Source organism: Sparus aurata, chromosome 1 (genome assembly GCF_900880675.1).
Source record: "Sparus aurata chromosome 1, fSpaAur1.1, whole genome shotgun sequence".
In the NCBI taxonomy this organism is placed as follows: domain Eukaryota; kingdom Metazoa; phylum Chordata; class Actinopteri; order Spariformes; family Sparidae; genus Sparus; species Sparus aurata.
Genome location: NC_044187.1, coordinates 17,097,852 through 17,119,595, shown reverse-complemented (window position 1 = coordinate 17,119,595; position 21,744 = coordinate 17,097,852). Strand labels below are relative to the sequence as shown.

The window sequence follows — 21,744 nt, the reverse complement described above, 5'->3', positions numbered from 1 at the left end:
CAGGCAGGGTTTAGTCCCCACAGTGCTGCATGATTATGAAACCAGTGCGGTCATGTGATGTCTTCTCTCATCATCATCATGACAAGTTGGAAGTCTGACCTTCCGCCAGGCAGCACACAGTTTCCCATGCAGCGATTGAAGATTGCAATACAGCAGCAGTGCACTTGAGGCTACACTAGGGGCGGAGTTTGACCTCTCAAGTCTGAAAACATCACTAATCCGCGTCGTAAATTCTGGCACAGGCCATCACTGGCCCCGTTTGTACAGAAAAGGGACGAATTTTCACCGAAAATAACACTGTCCCGACCGAGTCCGTGTGCCATCACACAGGGGCTCGGACTGCCGCCTGTGTTGCGTGTCGGAGGGATCGAGGGGGGGTGGGGAGGGGGGGGGGCAGTGCTGCACTATGACAGATAGTGCGTTACATGCGTCTGGACATATCTGCAGTCATTCCTAGGCAGTTTTTTATTCGCGAGGATTTCGGAGAGAAGTGTCGGGATTTTGCGCGCTGACAGCTGGACCGAACGGCGCCTTCATTGGAGGGCAAGCGACCGAACTGTCCGCTTCCCTTTAAGGTGAGTCGGCACAGCACTCGTTTTCTGCATGCCTGAATGCAAGTTGCGGCATATTTCTGCTACTGTAGCTGACCGGGCGCTGTTCCCGTGTACAGTTCACCGTCAGGCTGATGCAGCGCCGGCAGCGTGTGTGTGTGTGTGTGTCTGCTGTGGGAGCGCGCTTGTCGAGGCTTTGGTGTGTTGTTGTTTTTTTTTTCGTTGACGCAGGGAAACACGGGATGGTCATACAATCTCGTCCACTATAGGATTTATGTCCTCTTTCTGAAACCTACTGCAAAAGATGGGCGCTTATGTCTGACCGTATAGGCCTATATGGGCATCACATGGTCTCAGAGAGGTTGGTGCAGAAACACATGTGGGCAACGATACCAAATAAAAGGCTTTGACATGTGGATTCCCATGATGAAAACGTTAGAATATTTTAATGAAACGAGTCATTTTGTGATCTTTAATCACTCTGAGTTTTGGATAACGGTCTTTGATCAGTTCTTTGAACATATACATTTTAGCACACAAATAAGTAATTGACAAATATTTACAAGTAACAAAATACAACATACTATCCCTGATGAAGTTGACGTCCTGTTGCAAAAATAACAGTCATGTGTCTTTGTCATTTTGTCATTAATGAAAATATTGATTTCCGCTCCCCATGTATGAACATGGCAAGTGTAAACAAAGCAGAGATGCATCAGATTTAATCAAAATGAATTCAGCTGCCGTCTAATGTGGGACGTTGTTGCACATGTCGAGATGTTGGCTTCAGTTCTGTGTTCAGATTTTGTTTGGGTGATGGGTTGAGCCCCCTGTTTACGTTTGTATCAAAAATGTTGACGTGAAGTTTGATGTGAATGAGCATCAAAGAAGACAAATTGCTGTTTACACTGTTTGCCTAATGCAGCTATTTATTATGATGACACATTTTGACATGCAGAGGAAAATGATGTGCTCCAGGACAACATTATCCTGGAAAATCTGAATGTAAACAATACACTGGTAGCACTATTTTAGGTTTTGTTAAAAAAAAAAAAAAAAAAAAAATCATGATAAAAAATACATTAAAAAATAATGACTGGGAGGTAGTTGATACAGAAAAATAAACTGAAATTGTTCATTGCTTTTTATTTATCATCATATATAAACATATAATCAGAAGAAATAATTTAGAGTGACAAACAAAGATTATGTTTTTAAACTTAAGCCACCAATTAACTTCATATAGAATTCAACACTCATATTTTAGAAAATGCATTTTAATTCTTACATGAATACAAAATTGATGTAGTCATGCTGCTAAAGAGAAAATGCAAAAGTTTGTTCTGTGTTGTCATCATGATTCTTACCTCTCTTATTATCCCTCATTTGTATATTAAACTGTTTTTTTCTGCAGTAATCAGGCAAGACAGGTCGAATACAAATAAAAACAGATTTAAAGGTATCTGAGCATCTGTAAGTTGTTTTTAATTAGAATGTAGATACGTTTTCAGACCAAAAGTTAATTAGGTTGTTTTTTCTCTATGAGCAGATGTTGAGCATGTTAAATTATGAAAAACAATGAAGATTTTCTGGCATCGTCGTGGTCTCAATTAAGATTATAGAAGTGTTGTACAAACTCAGAGTTCAGGTCTTTTCTGAACAAGTTAAGATATAAAACAGTATTTACAGTCTATTACATGAGAATCAGCTGTGGTGAATTTCATGCTGGATTTGCGTTTGTTTGCCCTTTTGCTGTATGTTAGTATGCAGAAAATGTCTACCTCAGTGCTTTCGTTAACGTTAATTGGCTGCTCTTCGCTGACTGCACTGTGGACTTGTTCATTTATGTCCTCAGATATCGTCCAGTTGCTATTCAATGTCCATTAGCTCATGGCTGAGGCTGCCCTGTGGCTGATCTTGACAATGCTTTCGACTAACTGCTCTGGAGGTGCGTGGGGATGAAATGGATGGAGCCCATGGCCAGACCAACGCACCAGCTCCCACCTCCCAGCATGTCCAGCCGCAGCAAGTCTCCCCCCAACTCTGGAGAAGGTAGATGACATGATTCATCTGGCGTCCGACCAGATCAGTCATTTGGATTATTGATTTAATGGTGTCCAAGATGAACAAAATTTTCATCCAGGGTTGTTTATTATGCCTCCACCGCGCCATGCAATAAAAATCACATTTGAAATCGTTAGTGTAGTATGGATGTTTAGTATGTTTTGAGTGGGTAATCAAAAGTAGCATTTTTTCTGTTTAGATTGTAAGATCTTAATAAAATCCACATCCACAAAATGTCATAAATGATATAACATAACATATTCTTTTAAAGGTTACATAAGGGTGTGAATTGCTCTTAAAGAAGAGACTGACAAGCACCGTCTGAGTTACAAACCACGCAAGTGATGCATGACACAACTGGACAATGTTTTTATCAGTTGCAGGCGGTAACTCCATGTCATGGGTGAAGATGTTCAAAAAACCTGGAGGAGGCCTGAAGAAATCCTACCAGCCTGGGAGCATGCTATCACTTGCGCTCACCAAAGGCCTGCTGAATGAGCCCGGGCAAAACAGCTGCTTCCTAAACAGCGCCGTTCAGGTAAGAACCAGCTCTAAATTACATCTCAATACATCTCAATGCTCAAAAAACACATTCTCATTCCACCATCGATGCGCTGTTGAAACGGTTTGTGGTAAATAAAACGTTTTTTGAACACCAGAGAGCACAAGTAGACCCGAACCAACTCACTATGTTTTAAAAATACCCAAACAAATCTCATTGTTTTGGCAAACATCTTATGGAAACGTTATCCTAATATGACTACGTCATTAGAAACATCATTATGAGTAGAATTTTTTTTTTTTTGCCACCTGCAATTGTCTCTCATTATATTTACCCGGTTTAGATTAAACCTCCACCACATCTGTATGATGGAAAGCCTCGACAACTGCACTCCCATTACAGCCCTTCAGTTGCTGTAGTGTGAAAGCAGGCTAGCTTTCTTTAATTCAAGCCTCATTTCCCATTACTGAACAGCAGATACACACTGAACTTACAGTTAGGTAATGGCACTCTAGCTAGCTAATTCTTTTCTCTGTCCCATTTCATTATTTCCGTAGCTGTCATGTCAACTCCAGCTAGCTGGTTCTTGTTTTATGTGTGGTATGATATACAGTAAATTATTCAAATTCAGTGCCCAATATCTTATTTTGCAAGCGACACATAATATAACTTTTTTGCCTTATACTGTTGACTCTAGCCCTTCAGAAGTAACATTTTCCATAACACCAGACAATTAATAGGAAATAGCATGCTAGCTAGCTACCTCTAGCATTAAATTAATCAAATTCAGTGCCCCATATCGCTATTTTAAAGAGCTACTGTAGCTGCTTTATTTTACGAGACCTTTGCAAATGCAGTTTCCATGGAAACACAGCCATCAAGTCTTTCTTCATAAATAAGTGGACTTGGTTTCATCTAAAACGGCTAAATTAATGAGTTAAAAAATTACTCAAAGCTGAGGAAAGCTGCAGTTTTGAGTATTAATTTTCAGTGAGTTCAGCAGTACTTTTACATCACAAAAAGCCATTAAATAAAATGATTATATCAAAAACTACTGCTTTACATTTTCTTTCAATTTGAGCTTCTGAAGCTCTTTAATAAAAGGTTTCAGTTACTGTCAGGATTTTGTTAAATGTGCTGTTGTTACACCTTTACAGGTGCTTTGGCAGCTGGACATTTTCAGGAGAAGTTTGAGGCAGCTCTCAGGTCACTTCTGTCTTGGTGATGCCTGCATTTTCTGCGCTTTAAAGGTTTGAGCTGAACCTGGAAAATGTTTTAGTACTGTTGATTTTTTTTCTATTTAATCCCTAATCATCAATATATAAATATTTGATGCTATAATAACTGTCCCCACAAGCAAAAATGGTCACACATTATAATTTGATGAGGAAAAAAGGTCATTTTTAATACAGTAACAAACCCTTGTTTCTCTTTTTCAGAGTATCTTCAGCCAATTTCAACAGAGCAGAGAGCGTGTGCTCCCCTCCGACAGTCTGCGCAATGCCCTAGCAGAAACTTTTAAGGATGAGCAGCGTTTCCAACTTGGCCTGATGGATGATGCTGCTGAGTGCTTTGTACGTTGACACTCTGCCTTTGGCTTTTAATCAAAGTAATACTCAGAGGAAGACCTTTCCATGGTAACTGACTGTGTATTAAATTATGTTATGGTGCTTCCTCTTCTGTGACACTGAAGGTAAAAATACTGACAAAATACCTTGGCTCTGTATAACCACCTTTTATAACTATTGTATGTAAAGTATGGATGTGGCCTCTTGCTATTTAGCATATTTAAGTCCTGTTAGGATTGTATTTTGGATTTAGTTGATTAAGGCTGCCTTTTGACTGAGTTTTGTGGGTGTGGTTTTGGTCTTCATTGTGCTTAGACTACCCAAATTCTCCAATTTGTATGGATTTTTATGTTGTCTATGTTGAACTTCTCATCACAAACGATGAAAGTTTTAAAATGGGTACACCACTTTATAATCTTCAGCCCTTTTAAATGCAAATTGATTATTGTTAATTGTTGTGTTTCAGCATTGTTGTGATAGAGTTAAACAATGATGTAGATGTTTTAGGTGTGTCTTACATACATGTCTGAGTGTGGATTAATCAATTACAACACTGTCAAGCTGAATTGTTCAGTTACAGCTTCAAAAAGCTTTCATTTTTTGTGTTTCTAAGTGTTTAAGAGTGCTGTTTGCATGTATTCATTGTTGGTACTGTATCTGATCTTGTCTCTTATATGTTAGGAGAACATCCTGGAGCGAATTCATTTACACATAGTTTCAGATGCTTCGACTGATGCTTGCTCATCCAAATCCTGCATCACCCATCAGAAATTTGCAATGATGCTTTATGAACAGGTAACTACGTTTTTCTTACAATATAATTATATCTGCTTAATGGTGTTTAAAAAAAAACAATGCAGTACTTAAATAAGATGTGTATCAATGTGACATATATTGGGCCACGTTTTTTTTTTTAACTGTAGAAAGAATAATTACAAGTATAATGATAATAAAAAAATAAAAATTATAATAATAATAATTATGATAATAAAGACAACATTACTAAAATTACTAAATTACTACTGAAATATAAACATTTAATCTGTAGAACAATGTGAAACTTTTCCTCTGCAGTTTGTGTGTCGCTGTTGTGGTGCATCGTCAGACCCACACCCATTCACAGAATTCGTACATTATGTCTCAACCACTGCTTTATGGTGAGTACTTGATTTTCTGCCATGGCTTTAAAAATGGGATACAAAAATCAGGCCAGAGTGCTAATCCTGATTTAAATGTCAAAGTACTAAATAAGGTTACGAGAAAATTATTTGATTGGAATCTTTATTCTATTTCCTTCCTGTACTTTAACAGGCACAGCTTGAGTATCTTATTAAATATTGTTAATAGTGTTCATTATTTTTGTTGGCTTACATACAGTGTGAATCATGAATTTTACCTTGACATGGGTACCTGATCAACACAGTAGCAAGCAGCCAGTAGTAGCGCAAAAGGAATCATCATAATTGACAAATTCTGTTGTGGTGAATTGTTTTGTATCACCCAACGTTGATTATTTTCTACCCTTTAATGCTAAGGTTGCCGAATTGTCGTTTGTTAAGTTTTTTCATAATTTTATGTTCAAATATGTGGCGACTTTTCTCTTTAGTGCAACAAATGTCACCATGCATTCTTAGCTCACTTTTTGCATGAGCTCTGTCAAAATGATATTAATATAATGTAGTCCAGTATAACACCACCACTTAAAATCAACTTATTAATAAACATCTAGTTGAATTGACAGTGTCAACAAAAACATTATGAACATTATGCCCTTCCTGATGGTAGAATTGCCAGATTAATTGTACTGATTGGCATTAAATCAAACAAGTGTGTTTAGTGTATATTCTGATTTTAAACATGTCATTCTGATAATGCAGTTTATGTTGGTTGTTCCATTTCCTACATCAAATAAACAAGGGCTGCGATGATGGGATATTGTATTTCCACTAAGCGTGTTGTAAATCTAATTATTTAAGCTTAACACTCTCCCTGTTCTAATTCACAGCCAACAGGTTGATCGCATGTTGGGGAAAAACGAGCGGCTCAGGTCAGACATGTTTGGAGAATTGCTGCAGGCAGCAAATAACACAGGTGACCTCCGAAGCTGCCCGGTATGTGATTTATTGTAATTTTGATGTGGTTTTCTTAACCAGTGAGGCATGTTTACTAAGCAGTGGCTCAATACTTTAAACCATTCTGCTGTTTTCTTAAATAAATGCAGAGTTGTTGCAAGCAGCTATTGATGAATAATTTAACTGAACGACAACATTACTGTAAAATGGTTGATTAAAACAATTCTTGTAGTTATGCAGAGTACACTCTGTACTTTGTGCTGTGACACTGCACTTGAAGCAGCGGGAAGGAGACAGTGCCAGACTAGTGTTGAGATATAAATAGCAGTAAAGGCATATCCACTGTTTTTCTCTCATCTGTATTTGCTACCGCTGCCTTCCTCTTCAGTGTGCATCTGTGTGGTGAAGCTGAGTGCTCTGTTGCCTTAACCCATTATTCTTAACCCATAATGTGAGCTCCAGTGTTGACTTTATCATACTGATAATACACGCTGTTTGGTTCTTTCCTTCAATCATCCTTTATTTGACATATTGAAGCGTCAAGTCACATGTCTAGGTGTGCGTGTGTGTGTGTGTGTGTGTGTGTGTGTGTGTGTGTGTGTGTGTGTGTGTGTGTGTGTGAGTGAGAGAGAGAGAGAGAGAGAGAGAGAGAGAGAGAGAGAGAGAGAGAGAGAGAGACATAGCCCACTTCTCTGACATTTTGGCAAATTTGCTAATTTATTTATTACTGAGACTTCAAATAAGAGATTTTATCTCCATGTTCTCAGTTGTGAGATCAGTCTAGCAGGTTTTTAGCTGACATTAGCACAAACACTAAAGGCAGGGGAACAGTTATCCACTGCCAAAAGTGAGCAACAAAATATGCCTTCCAGCAACTCCATAATGGTGATTCAACACAATGACTTCCTATCAAGTTAATACACTGCACTTTTGAGATTTAGATAAGTCTGGTGCATTGGTTTCTGTCTTGTTGTTTTATGTGTGTCTCTTTAATGTTACTGCTTGTTTATCTCATTGCCAACACATCCAGGAGTCTGCTGGGTTTTTGTTCAGTGTTACAAAAACCAGACATTTTGATTTAATGTATTTTGCCTAGCTGTTGAAATGCTGAAATGCCTGACGAGTTGTTTTATTATATGTCTTAAATAAGGACAAATATTTGGGGAATAAAACAGATTTTGAAATGTTGTTATGAACCCGCAGATGTTTTTCGTCATATTTTGCAGAGCAACTGTGGTCAAAGTATCAAGATACGCCGTGTGCTCATGAACTGTCCAGAGATTGTCACTATAGGATTTGTATGGGATGCTGAGCAGTCTGATCTTACGGATGAAGTAATTCGGTCACTTGGCCCAAATCTGAACCTATGTGGGGTAAGAGCCAAAGCAAAACGTCACCAGATGACAAACGCGAAATGTATTATCTGCAACACAGGGGATTGCTAGTTTAAATGTTCTAGATTTGCTCCCACAATGACAAAAATCTGCAAAGGATTCATGTACTAATTAAAAACATTTCAATGATCACAGCTGTTTGATAACTTTTGTCCATATAATGATGAAGGTCAGTGAGCTATAATCTCTCTCCACATAAATAAATAAATACATAAATAAATAAAACACTTCAGGGTTATCTAAAAAACAGATTTTATTCTCATAGGATTTAATTTCACATCTGCCAAAAAGCAATATGTGGAGATCAAACTTGTCTCAATTTGCTCTCTTTCAGCTTTTCAACCGTGTCACTGACGAAAATGCCAAACGGAGTGAGCTACATCTGGTGGGGATGATCTGTTTTTCGAGTAAACATTACTCAGCCTTCGCCTATCACACCAAATCTTCAAAGTGGATGTTTTTTGATGATGCTACTGTAAAGGAGGTTAGGAACTCTGCCATTAATCTGCTTTATCCCTGTTACTGTGTGTTACATGCTCTTATGTCACACCTGCCTTTTTCCTCAGATTGGATCCAAATGGAAAGATGTTGCTTCTAAATGTATCAGGGGACATTTCCAGCCACTTCTTTTATTTTACACCAATCCTGAGGGATCTCCAGTGTCTAATGAAGATGCACCACGACAAACTACCATGTGTCCTCGCTACAAAGCCCAAGTAAATGGTGACGCAACAGGTAGGACAATCCTCCAGTTATCACTCAGCACACCTAACCCTTGCATGTCTGTAAGACATCCAAGATTTGTATATTTTATATTTGTATATTTATTTTTAAATTTTATTATTTTGAAATAAAAGCCTAAGAAAGACTTTACTACTATATCAAACAGAGCTATAGTGAATATAGCTGTTCTCTTTGACAATTCACTTTTAATAAATTCATAATTTGTTTTTAATTGGTTGAAACATGTTACTATTACTGGGGCAACTTGAACATGGCTTTAAATCAATGAATGTTGTGTATTATAAAACAGATAGCCACAGCAGCAAAACATTACAGTTAGTTAATAGTTAATATGTTACCAGTTGACCCAAACTCCTCTTTAAGTAAGTTAATCTAACTCTGGAAAAGACTAGATGGAGACTCAAACATGTAAACAATAAACATGTCTCAGTTTTCTTTTAAAATAGTAAAAATGTAATGTTATCCCACTTAGACCATAGTCAGCTGCCAAAATTTTTTTTATAAATCACTCACTGATGTTTGTTTAAAGCTTTGGACTGCATGCAAAACATGACAAGGAATGAATAAATCAAAGTAGAATTTGAGCTGAATCAACATAGGTGTAATCCACACTAAACTGTGCAATCATGAGACACACCTCCATAAAGTTTTTTTTATTTTTCAGAATGCATTAAATTAAGCAGATTTCCTTAGTCTTACTCTAACACAAAACTGGTGGCATGAGTCAGAGGAAACATTAGACAGATAATATCCTCGCCAGTCTTTAGGCTGGGTACATAATAAAATGCTGTATGTGAATGCTGCTATAGACTTGTGAGACTTTTTCTCAAAAAGTGCACTTGTGCTAGTAGTGTTACTATGTTCTTTTATTATTGTATATATATTCAGTAGGGTATATGGATTAACAGCAGCACAGAAATATCCTTTGTGATGTGTCTTGAACTCAAAGTGATATGAAACTGTAACATGGTGTATTTAATAATAAGACATTACAATAGTGATCAGAAGATTTTGATTTGAATTTTGAATTTTGATTTGTCACATAATTTGATTTCCATCAATCCTAGTCTATTATAGCATCTGGACATTTTTTATGAAAGTATCACTAAGTAAAATTAAACATCAAACAATGCCATTACCTATGGCAACAACAATTGCACTCCACAAATTATAGTTATGGTTTGCAGTGGGATTGCGAGAGTGCTGTTAAACTGCAGGCAGAAAGATTGTCCTGCTCAGTGTGCTGGCTTGAACTTGGCATGAGGATGATGCCTCTGTTGCACGCAGATTACCACCCACGCCTCCTCCCTAATCCCTGATTCTGTGCCAAGCGCACTCTGCTCCTGCCCCACAGTTCTCACTCCAACCCTAAACGTTTCCGATGTTTGCCTCCATTAATTTATCTGCTTGGGTTTTTTGGCAATGCCACCTTGCTCGCTTAGATGGATTGTTCTGTTTTAGTGTTGTGTCCAGATACTTTGACCGGCATGGGACTGGATTCTTATTTTTATGAAAATATGTGTAAGTAATTGATTAGTTTTGTTTTAGAATGAGATAAATCTCTGGTTGTAAACTATTAAATGTATTGAATGTATTATTTAATGGTGTCTATTTTGTTAAATGACTTTATATTGAGGTCAACTGAAGTACCGTTTTGCAGTACACAGTGGCTTTGATCATATCTACTAACTGCCCTTCAGTATAATACTGCATTACTAAGCCTGAGAATCTCAGTATAATTTCAGGCAACATGGTGAAGAGAGTAATGGTTAATTACTTGGTAATTGTGTAAGGTGCACTTCATCTAAATATAGTATTACTTTTTTAGTGGGACTACTTTAATGTCAGCATTAGGCTACATAACAAATCTGGAAATCCATAATACTACAGCTTACTCACTGCAATTACTCATCACTGTGTAACATCCAGGAGCCATGCACATTGACACAGCTTTGCGATCTTGCCTCATGTTTGCGGGAGAATATTTGTTGTGTTATGTTTTACTCTAAATCCTGACGAAAATCTTGAACATCTTTTTGAAGTACAGTGCTTAATCCATAAAAACACAAATCTAAAGAACAATGCGCTAGAAAGTGGTCGAACTCACATGCTGAAAGGAGGAGCTGAGGACTAAGTGTGCAAGGCAGTGCAGCTGTCGGCTGAATGTGTTGATTTGGAGGCAGATGTTCGCAGTTAACGGCATCTCAACGTTTCTCACTGTGACCTGCCTGCTACAGAGGCAAAGGAACACACCAAACGGTTTGCAAATGTGGCCGCACCAGTGTATTTTCACATTGCTAATAATGTGCTGGCATCTGTTCTTTAGTAAAAAAAAATGTGTGTTTCTTGCCGTGTTTGCAGTAAAGTCTGCTGATATAGCTTGGTAGCCTTCATGGTTAAAGAGCTGAACCTGTTATATAAAGCTAAACACCTCCAGTGCACAGTGACCCTTTGTTTGAGGACAAGGTGTGGATCTATCACATATGCTCTAACACCTCTGGTAAACCTCATATGTGGTAGAAAAGCAGGCTGTACCTGTTGATATTTGCTTACATAACAAAATTCTGTTATGTCACACCCTAATTGGCTGTTCATACCCAGTGATGCATTATGAATGTAAAGGGGATTTTAAGGCCAACTAACAATTATCTCTTATTTGCTTCACTGATGTCAGCAGTCTAAGGCTATTTAGAAACCGCAAAATAAATCACAATTGTAGGGCAACCACTCATATACCATTTCAGTATATATATATATATATATATATATTTTTTTTTTCCCTCAGTGAAACATCCCCTTGGCAGTCCTAACAAATTCCAGGAACCTTTCATGGAGAATTTGCAGAGGCCAAGTGAAACATCAAAAAAGGATCGTGTGTATCGGAAAACAGACCCATCGCAACACAAAGGTAAAGCATTGTGTCTGCATCATAGGTATCAGGGAACCTATGACAATAACAAGGCAAACTCAAAGCCATACAAGGTCAAGCTGGTGTATACAACCATTGTCATATTTGTAATGGTCGTCCTAAAAATGACCTATTTTCACTTTCTCTAGCGATGGCACATGCAAGATCTTCATCTCCATCAGAGAATGGACCGAGGCCTCCTGTGGACCAAAAATTCAAAAGCTATCCACGCACTGAGAAGTCATCAAACCACTCAAGCAGAGGATCCCAGGAGCCACGTGGACACTCCTTTGGTACACAGGGTGGTGGGCATAGCCGGAGAAACAACACATCCCCGAATCGCTATGATCAGGAGAGCTGCCAGGAACAATGGGAAAAAGGTGGAGGTGAAGGAAGTCGCAATAAATCTAAGTCCACTTGGCGACCAATTCGAGAGGTGTTAAATGTGGACACTGTGCTGAACGAACTGGAGCAGCGCCGTCAACAGCAACACGACAGCCCAAGGCACAGTAAGCCTTCATCGCAGGAAAGAGTACACACAGAACAAAGCCGAGACAGGGAGCAGGAGTATGTACGAACTAGAGAGGATAGGAAGCAGAAGTGTTTAATGACGATTTATGAGGACGAGCAGCGGCTTGAGACTGAGAGCCATAGCTCTGTAGAGTCAGAAAGCAGGGCCAACCAACAGAGGGGCAGCAGACTTAAGGGTGGCCCCAAGACACTGCTACGTAGTGATACCTGGACTATTCAAAGAACAGAGTCTGGCTATGAGAGCAGCGATAGACTCAGCAGTGGCTCCACCAATCCTGACTCACCTGGTGTTGATGGCTTCGTTGTTAAAGACCAGAGATCAACACCTGAGGCACAGTTGCAAAGGTAAGAAACAACTTCTTTATTGTTCGATTGCCATTTTTAGGACAAATTAAGTTTTAACTTCAAAGAAGTTAGGACACTACATTCATTCCCCAAAAGGGACAATAGGGCAGATAATACACATTGCATGTTCACAACTGTGCACACAGGTAAGTTGTAATATCTCATGAATTCATAACATGTACTGGAACTGAGGGCATAGATAAAAGTATCCATGGCATAATTTTTTAAAAATAAAGTTCAAAGATAATACGTGAGTAGTCATTGGTAATTAAGGTGGGATTTATAAGTAATTAGTTAAAAGAAGTTAAGTTTCAGTTGTAAATCCTTGTTAATATTTTTTTGTTGAAAATGCACTTCAAGGTGGCTGTGAGAGGATTGTGTATGGAGGATGAAATACTACTGTTTATATTATAGTTTTCAGATTATGTATGTTATTCTTTTTTATCAAAATAAAATTTCCAAATATCTATAACTTTATCAAGCATTTAAAGGCAATCTGTGACAAAATCAGTACCCAATACATGGAGCTCCACACAACAATTGTACTAGTAAAATCAATGCATTTCACATTTTCAGGACTTTAAAATCCAGTTGAACCCGTGCAGACAGCGAATTTGAAAAGCCTTCATTTTTGTCAAGTGTTCTGTATTATTCAACCAGTGCCTCAAAAGACCATGAATGTTTCCTTTTTGTTTGACTGAAAACTTGCTTTGAGTAATTTTAGCATTTTATTTTCAGTCAGCTGCACCAAAAAGGAGGAGATGCCAAATCAAGTATCTCGTCCTCACCAACACACAATGGTGAGTTCCAAGATTTCGAAGGTTTCGTTAGGTTTTCCAGGAAAAGTAAATGCTTTTGCTTTTAATAGATGTAATAAATGTGTTTGGAATGAACAGAAGCAATTGGCTGGTTATAGCTTTCTTTCAACAATCGTGTAATTTATGAGTATTTATACTGTAATATGTTTAGTATGGTTCAGTAGGCAATTTGAGGAAGGATAAGGGAGGCTGCATCCCTCTTGTTCATCTGTCATCCTCCCTCTCCATCACAACAGAGAGAGGGAAGGGGCAGTTTTTCAGCTGGATATGTTATTGTAGTCTTACTCGTTTATCCTTTTTCAATGGCTCTGAGATATCATAAGTCTAACTGTGCTAAATCCATGGCACTGATGTAGCAGATGGACTTGCAAGGGCCTGTTTTCTCTCTCAGTTCCGCCCTTCTGCCAGTTTGTCTTGGATCTATAATAGTCTCTAAACTGTACACTTTAAAACTCAGTTATATACAATATAGCATCCTTTACTGTATACTCTAGATTAGTTTCACATTCATGATCAAAGTGCAGCAATATATGCAGTCACAGAAAAGTGAGATATCATGGAGACATATGCTGCCTGTTGTAGTATTCCTATAATATTCCTACAGTATTTGTTTATTATTTAGTCACATCTGTGCTGCTGAAATACATCCCAGACCAAGCTGTCTCTGTAACAAAATATTTTACGATACAGATTATGTTTTTACTTTACGGTCAGGCTTACCTTGAGAGGTAGCTGGAGTCATGGGAGCACGCATGAATCCATTTTGCCAGTCTTCAAGTAACGCACTTCTGTCTGAACCACAGTGGTTCAGACCAGTCAGCCTCCAGTGAGGAACTAGTTGCAGCTGGGGGTGTAGTTTAGGTATGATGATGGAGTGGAAATGGCTACTCCTCGAGGCTAGTGTAGATGCTGGTATATTATCTAGAGCGAAGAATGAGATTGAAGGCTTTTCTCGCTCTTCTCCAGACTGCCTTTGGTTTATTTACCAACTGCCAGTAGTGCTCTCCAACATTGTCATACAGTTTGTTGATTGGTTGAAATAAACCTGTGGTGGATAGATGGTTCATCCAATCATCTGACAAATATTGTAAATGGAAACTGTTTCCCAGCAGTTTCCAAGGATGCCTTCTTCAATGATTCTGTGTAACAAATCATCGGGGCTATCAGGTTAGGGTTAAGGCTAAAAATGGTACCGTACGGTACAGTTTATTTATGAGGGCATGGCGATATGGCCTTTCAATACAATCACAACAATTTTAGTCTTAATTGCGATACATAATATTTTTCTCAATCTTTTGGACTGGATGATAAACCAAATAACAACATTTGTCTGAGCAAATCCCTGGACATTGATATTGCAACAAAATTGTGTTTATTAAAACAAAGAGATTTTTGAAAATACTCATCAGCAGTGTAGAATTAAGTGGGTAAAATCAAGTATTAGAAACAACGGTCTGCTAAGTTTTGAAAATGTTGTCACTTCTGCCATATCAGAACATAAAGACATTCAAATTCTAAGACTATATATATTGTCTTGTATTGTGATAATGACATATCTCCCAGCCTGAGTAGATACATGGCCTGATGTTTTACATCAAATCAATTGTAAGAACATAAAGCCAGTGACAAAAGTCAATGGACGTGAAAATCAAAACATGATTAAGACCATAAAGGAATATGTCACATGGTCGATTACATCTCACATCTAATCTGCAATACTTACAGGAAAAGATTTACAAGGAAAAATGAGGTCCTACATTAGATCAGATTTGTAAATACAAAACACCCATCCCTCCAAAGTTCTCTTGTTATCTTTCTTTCTTTCTTTCTTTCTTTCTTTCTTTATATTTCTGTTAGTTAACAGATGAAGTGTGAGCTGTCTCTGATAATGTGAGAGTAATTGAAAACTGATGCCTGGGTTGATTTCTGAGCTTGGACTGGCTTCTTTCACCTCTTCACCCAGTCAGCCCTGCACAGGCATTAATCTGATGATAATCCCACAAAGCTCATTCAGATAGCACAGCTGGACATGGCTGCCAGCATTGTCATAAATATCTTTCTGTTTCATGCACTAGTTTGAGTGTGCTGCCCTTGATACTTTATCGAGGCTATGTGCATCTCGAGCCAGTGTTAACAACCAACAGTTCAAGCTTTTATCCTTGCATGGACCTCTCCAGGGCAACAGCAAAGAAAAAAAAGGACACATCTATTTTTAAAGGGAAGGAATCCAGCACCAGGCTGCCTCTCTCTGCGCTGGTGCTCAAAGCAAGCATGCGGACTGGCTCATCCCGCTGTGAGAAAGTCTAGGGAGATTAACACTCTAATGCTGCCCCCTTGTGCCATAAGGGGACAACAGATTCATGGTCAGATGTGTAGATGATTATGTCTCCGTTTGGTCTCTACTTTTGATTAATTTTGCTTTGTTGTACTTGTCTGCATCTTTATCTGCCTAGTTTATAATTAGGGAAGAAGATCAGGGGTTCAGTGAAAAAAGTGTTTGAGCTCTGATATTAATCTCGGAATTCAGAGAAAAACAAATCTGAATTATGGGATTAAAGTCTAAAATCTGTGATTCAGCAGAATTCTCAGGAATCTGAATTCAACAAAAAAATTCTGAGAAAACTATTAATCTCAGGACTCAGATCTTCACAAGGCTCTAATCATCTTCTTTATGCCTAATGTCTACTTGTTTGTTGTATTTTGATATTTTTATCTTCTGACATAGTGTAGTTGACATTTCAATCTTTCCCTTTTCAAAAGGAAAGGTCAGAAGGTAAAAATACATTACCTTTTGCATTAATTACAGTATGTTAGTTACTTCCCCCTACAGAGTAAGACTGCTATTTGTATTTATGTTTTCATTTTTTTTTTAACATTGTATCGTTTGCTATCTCTATGTTTTGATCACCTTTGTTTTATATTTTATAGGTAAACATCAACTCAAACCTCAGGGAAAGAACCATGACCAAGTTTCACATTCACATCTAAAGTGCAGTCCAAGTTCGAGGTAGTGCCCATAATTATAAATTATATATAACTTGTTCTAATATGTATTGTAATATAAGGACTCGTAAATTGGATTTCTTTTATATTTCATGATTATTCCCAACATTCTCTACAACACTTCTTTCTTGTAGACGGAAATCAAAGTACACTTCTAGTAACTCCAGAAAAGCAGTGTCTTCAGAGAGGGACTCAACTGGTTTAGATAACAGGCAGGGTGAGCAGCAGGAGCTGTCAAACTGTAGAGGTCACTCTGGAGAAAGTCCTGCCCTGAGGCACATCACAAAAACCAGCAGCTCAGAGTGGAACAGCTCCGATGATCTCGCTCTCTCTGAGCCCGAAGACAGAGATAACGCATACCGCTCCAGCAACAGCGACGCTGTCACCTCCGAATCCCAATGTCCTCATATTACACTGCCATACCACCCTCCCAGCAACATGACTGCAGAACCTCTCCAACTGAACAATCAGCGTCAGCTCGGCACGACGGTGTCTCCTCACCTTCGACCAACCCAGCGGGTCCCCCCACACCAGGGTGAAACAAGCCACGCAGCATTTCGTCCTAGGATGCTTCAAGAACCTTATCCATCAAGCCCTCGTCTTTCATCCACATCCTATGTCAGTCCTCACAGGAAGCCTGACATTTCAGGCCTTAGAACCTTCTCAGATGCGAGCTCCAAGTCGGGCTCTGACCCAGAGAGGAGCACCCCATCATCGTGTGAAAGTGAGGACAGACTAACAGGCTGCAGAGTGGAGCAGGCAGTGCCAGCTCAAGAGGTTTCTCTGACAACATACTTCAATGTGGATAACTGTATGACGGAAACATACCGTCTCAAGTACCACAACCAGAGGCCTCTTGTGCTCTCTGCCACGGTGCCACGGACAGTGGTTGTGACTGAGCGCAGAGATACAAGCCACACACTCCCCACTGACACATACTCACAAGATGTGCCAAAACCCAGACCTGAAACAAGTAAGCCTCTCTAAATACGCTTGCAAACCGCAACGTAGGCCTAACCATAGGAGTGGGCAATCTGGCCAAAATATATTATCATGATCTATTGAAACATAATAATGATCCACAATCTAAGTTATGGTCACTTTGAAATGACCTGTAAACTGGACTTGAAAAAGCCTATGAATTTATTCCTTTGCACCATTAAAACACAATATTGCAATAAAGACAGTTTTTTTAGCTGCAAGCTCTGCCATTTCACTTACTTTAACTTGGGTTGCATTGTTTAAAGTACCTAACAATTGGAAGAGCCATGTGAAGTTATTTGCCCAGCCAGCATTGCAATCTAGATGGCTACATCAAACTATTGGTATCTATCTGCTAGTCAGTGAGATTATTTGAAAACAGAAGTAAGTTGCTATTTATTAACGCAATCTTCTATGATTCACCTGAAAAGTAGATTGTGGACAACTTCAAGATTGATGATGATCTAAAATTGTCAGATCGCCCACCCTTAGCTAACCATTATGAAAAAATACTGTGTATAGTCAAGGACCCTGATTTGCCAGGTATTAAATGTGCTGATAAAAACAGACATTCCTGTCTGGTTATTTTGAATCCATTAACAGATTATCACTCAATTTTCTAGACAATTTACTATTTCCCCATATGTATTAATGGCACAATATAAAATATTTGAAAAGACAAAATAACATGGTTTAGTTTGGTTTCTTTGTTGTGGTGTAAATATACAGACAGGGTTAACCATGAAACACAATTTAAACAATATTTTTCTATTTGTTTCCTTACAGGCCATAATAGCAATAAACCCACTGCAAAATGGAATCCAGTGACAGCCAAGGGACTGGATGAACGTGGTTTTTTATGAGCGTTACTTGGCAAGGTTTGTTTACATGGATGGACAGTGGTCAGCAGAGTACTAACTGGATGCCAAAGAGTAGAGAATGGAATGGAAATATGTTCTGAGGCACGATATCTCCAGACTGAGTGGAATTTATTTATGCAAGCTTGTCACATAAGTAAAACTAATTTCTAAATGCTGTTGCATATTGTTTGACGGACTCTAAACTATAACGTACACAGTACCGTCTTCCATTGTCACACAGTGTTCCTGCAAGGAGATTTTGTTTTAACCAAAATCTGATTGGACTGTTTTCAGTTTGCACAAGGGGTTTTTGAGTCTTTATTATTCTTTTTGTCACCTTATGTCAAGTTAAAAAATGTTTGTTTTTTATTTGTGCAATAGTTCTGCAGAAGTGTTGCAGAAATTAAGATATTCTGATGTATTACAATTAAGGTATGAGACAATGTGATGAGCACCAGTTGGACTGATTATGCAGTGGTCTGTACAGTTATTATATGAAGATGAAACACGGAGGTGTGACTACAAATGATAAGATACGTTATGGATACTTGATCAGAATATGATGTCATTCTATACAACAAAATAAAAACCCAGAGGCCAAAGGTTTTCCCCATCAGCAGTAGGTTTAAGGGTAGTTCATTTATTTACATCTGTCAGAGGAGTGATATCTGGGCAGCTTACTGACTTTATGCATATCGAGGGCTTTCGGTCACCAAGGAACAGACATTGCAACATTTATGGTTATTCAGTTACTGATTTGCTCCAACTCTTATCATTTGTAGGTTATTTTACAACATTAATGTGTTACTGAATGACTGAGGGCTGCCACGTACCAGTTAGTCTCTTGGGCTATAAAATTCTTAATAACTCATTGATTCAAAAGATTTGTTAACTCCCTATTAAATCATGAGCAATTTTCATGCATTCATTCATAAATACATATATACACACGATTTCTAGAACTGTGCTTTTGTTTGACTGTGTTCTGTTTTAGGCAGTCTACAAATCCAATAATTAGTTGACATTGTGTAGTTGAGGCAGCCCTCAGGTTATTCAATGGGTCACTATATACTGTACAACCATGTCACCTCATGTATTCTACCTTTGATTGTGCTGGTTCTTGTAATCCTTTTTTGTAATTCACAGTGATGTCAAATTGTATTTTTTCAGTCTTCCTTTTCAAGTAGACAGATTTAAACAGGTCTGTACCTGCAGGTATTTTCATAATGATGCCAATATAAATGATATGCCTATCTGATATTGACCATACAACACAACAACTATTCATGTTCATAAGACTAATGTTCTGAAACCTGCATGTGGCCTTTACAAAGTTTTACTAGCTGTGTGTACAGCGTAAGCATGAGCATGATAACAGTGGACTTTGAGTCCAACAAACATAAATTCTATTGGATTTTATGTAATTGTAATAATAAAATCAATTCATTAAATAGCAATTTGTAACTACAGTTGATTTGGAAACTTTTTTTTAACACTTGAATGTTGTTCTCTTTCTCTTGCTCATGCAAGGACACATACGTTTGATTATGCATTCATTGTAAATATAAACATATGATGCAAACAATAAACTAGAAATCAGCAGACAGTCAAGACATACTATGCATTCATGAAAAAAATACTTTAAGATCAATTTAAAGCAATTTAACGGCTTTGTATTCTATACATTTGACATTCCCAAAGGCACATAAATATCAGCGTGTTGTACAATTGTCATTATAAGTATACAATTTATTTGGTGCTCACTAGATTGGCAGGTTTTTTCCTAAACATCCTGACACTTATTCATTTTTCACTTTTCACCACAATAACCTCTTCTCCAGGTATTTCTAGACTATTCTAACCGCACACATTTAGTCACTAAATTGCTGTGTTTGTATGCGTTGTGTTTGTGCTGTCCGACACCAAAGGATAGTGTTCAGAAATGTATGAGAGTAACACTAATTTGAGCATCTACTTGGGTTTGTCAGGATTTATTTATTGTCACTGTTCAAATTGAAGAAAAAGAAGGCATAACATGTAGCTGAGCTATTAAGAATTTCTTTAGCTGAGCAGTATAATGTTTCAAATAACATAGGGATGCCTTTGTATATGTTGATTGTGCTTCAGTAAATATAAATCACTCGTTTTACTCCTTTTTAAGATATCTAATATATTCACTGGCTAAAGAAATCCAAATGGCTAAACTCTTGGATTGGAGGAAACTTGGTCAAAGTATATTAACCAGATTATCCTTATGTTCTAACCCTTAATTGCAAAGTTTGTTTTTATGTTTTTTATTTAGTTACAGTATTTGACCTGTTATTTCATTATTTTCTTCATTTGTAAAAATAGAAATTTTATTGTTTTCACGCAAGTTGTATTTTACATTCTTAACTTTGTGTCTTCAGTTGTATCAAGAGTGCCTTGGCATTTTCAGTGTTTTTTTGTGATTGAAACCATGATATGAAAATGAGGGCGATAAATGAGAGGGATGTAATGCAAATGTTTTAAAATATGCAATGCTAATAGTGACATATCTGATGAGACGCCTCTGCTTGCACCATTTTACTACCAAGTTGCGTGTGTGTTAGTATTCCTAAAAGCCCTTTCAGACTTGGAAGCTACAACCACAGCTGGAACCTCAGCAGTTCATTCTCCAATCAGCTTCAATTCACAAAAGTTTGACATGTTCATTTGCAGAAAATGTGAAATTCTGGGATATTGAGAGGCAAGTGCTTCCCACCTTCTAGGCTGCAAAGCTTCCTAGTTTGAAAGAGCCTTAATGTGTAGAAACCAAAAGGATTTTTTTTTGTGGTAAAGAGTTATTAGTTGCGCATGCTTGTGTGTCTGTGTGCAAGGTTGAAAAAAGGGGCCAATAATTGATTTTCCTCCTGAACCCATGATCTGTAGTCTCAGTACACAGTACCTATATGCTCAAGAGGCCTGTTTGAGAATAGGTCTTCCTGTCCTGTGTCACATAACGTCACACTTGGCATTGCATCAGTCCATATCTTTTATCTTGCGCTAACTATATGGGAATATAATTGGACTGTATTACATCAACACTGAGGAACAAAAGAAAACTTGCCGCATTATCTCACTGATTTTATCTGATAAGTTCTTGGCTGATGTGGCCTGATGTGTTGGATCTGTATGCCTCACTAAATCCTATTGTCATGCCTGTGTGTGTGGTTAGGATTTGGCCTGACATTACCGTTGAATTTAGTTGTTGGTGCTTCAGTGAATGCTTCATGATTAATGTAAGTACAGATCAATTTAAAGAAACATAACAAATCTGTCTACACTTTATATTTTTGTAGATAATATATATTTATTTTTATTCATTGTTGAATAAAGTTGAAATTATTGTATCACTCTTAATTTAGTCTCTTGACTGTGTATG

General features: G+C 37.9%; 1 protein-coding gene across 2 annotated transcripts; it reads left to right on the top strand.

The window, feature by feature from the left end:
• Positions 1–386: 386 nt before the first annotated feature.
• usp53b (ubiquitin specific peptidase 53b) lies at positions 387–21,722 on the top strand. Of its 2 annotated transcripts, none has more exons than XM_030424277.1 (17): positions 387–575; positions 2,407–2,603; positions 2,999–3,153; positions 4,275–4,367; positions 4,557–4,691; positions 5,367–5,480; positions 5,760–5,842; positions 6,691–6,796; positions 7,984–8,130; positions 8,486–8,635; positions 8,718–8,886; positions 11,681–11,803; positions 11,953–12,679; positions 13,418–13,479; positions 16,426–16,504; positions 16,635–17,473; positions 18,268–21,722. In XM_030424277.1, the coding sequence occupies exons 2-17, from the start codon at positions 2,510–2,512 to the stop codon at positions 18,342–18,344; spliced, it is 3,153 nt and encodes a 1,050-aa protein (XP_030280137.1). In that variant the 5' UTR covers positions 387–575; positions 2,407–2,509; the 3' UTR covers positions 18,345–21,722. The 2 variants fall into 2 exon arrangements, with proteins under 2 accessions (XP_030280137.1, XP_030280130.1); XM_030424270.1 differs by having other exon boundaries at positions 2,993–3,153.
• Positions 21,723–21,744: the final 22 nt, after the last annotated feature.

What these genes read in the sequence shown, in the direction of transcription:
- usp53b (XM_030424270.1), top strand. Translation starts at nt 2,510, where the DNA reads ATGAAATGGATGGAGCCCATGGCCAGACCAACGCACCAGCTCCCACCT. An exon ending in CAATGATGCTTTATGAACAG is followed by an intron (nt 5,481 to 5,759) that starts GTAACTACGTTT and finishes TTTCCTCTGCAG; the next exon opens with TTTGTGTGTCGCTGTTGTGG. An exon ending in AGACCCATCGCAACACAAAG is followed by an intron (nt 11,804 to 11,952) that starts GTAAAGCATTGT and finishes CACTTTCTCTAG; the next exon opens with CGATGGCACATGCAAGATCT.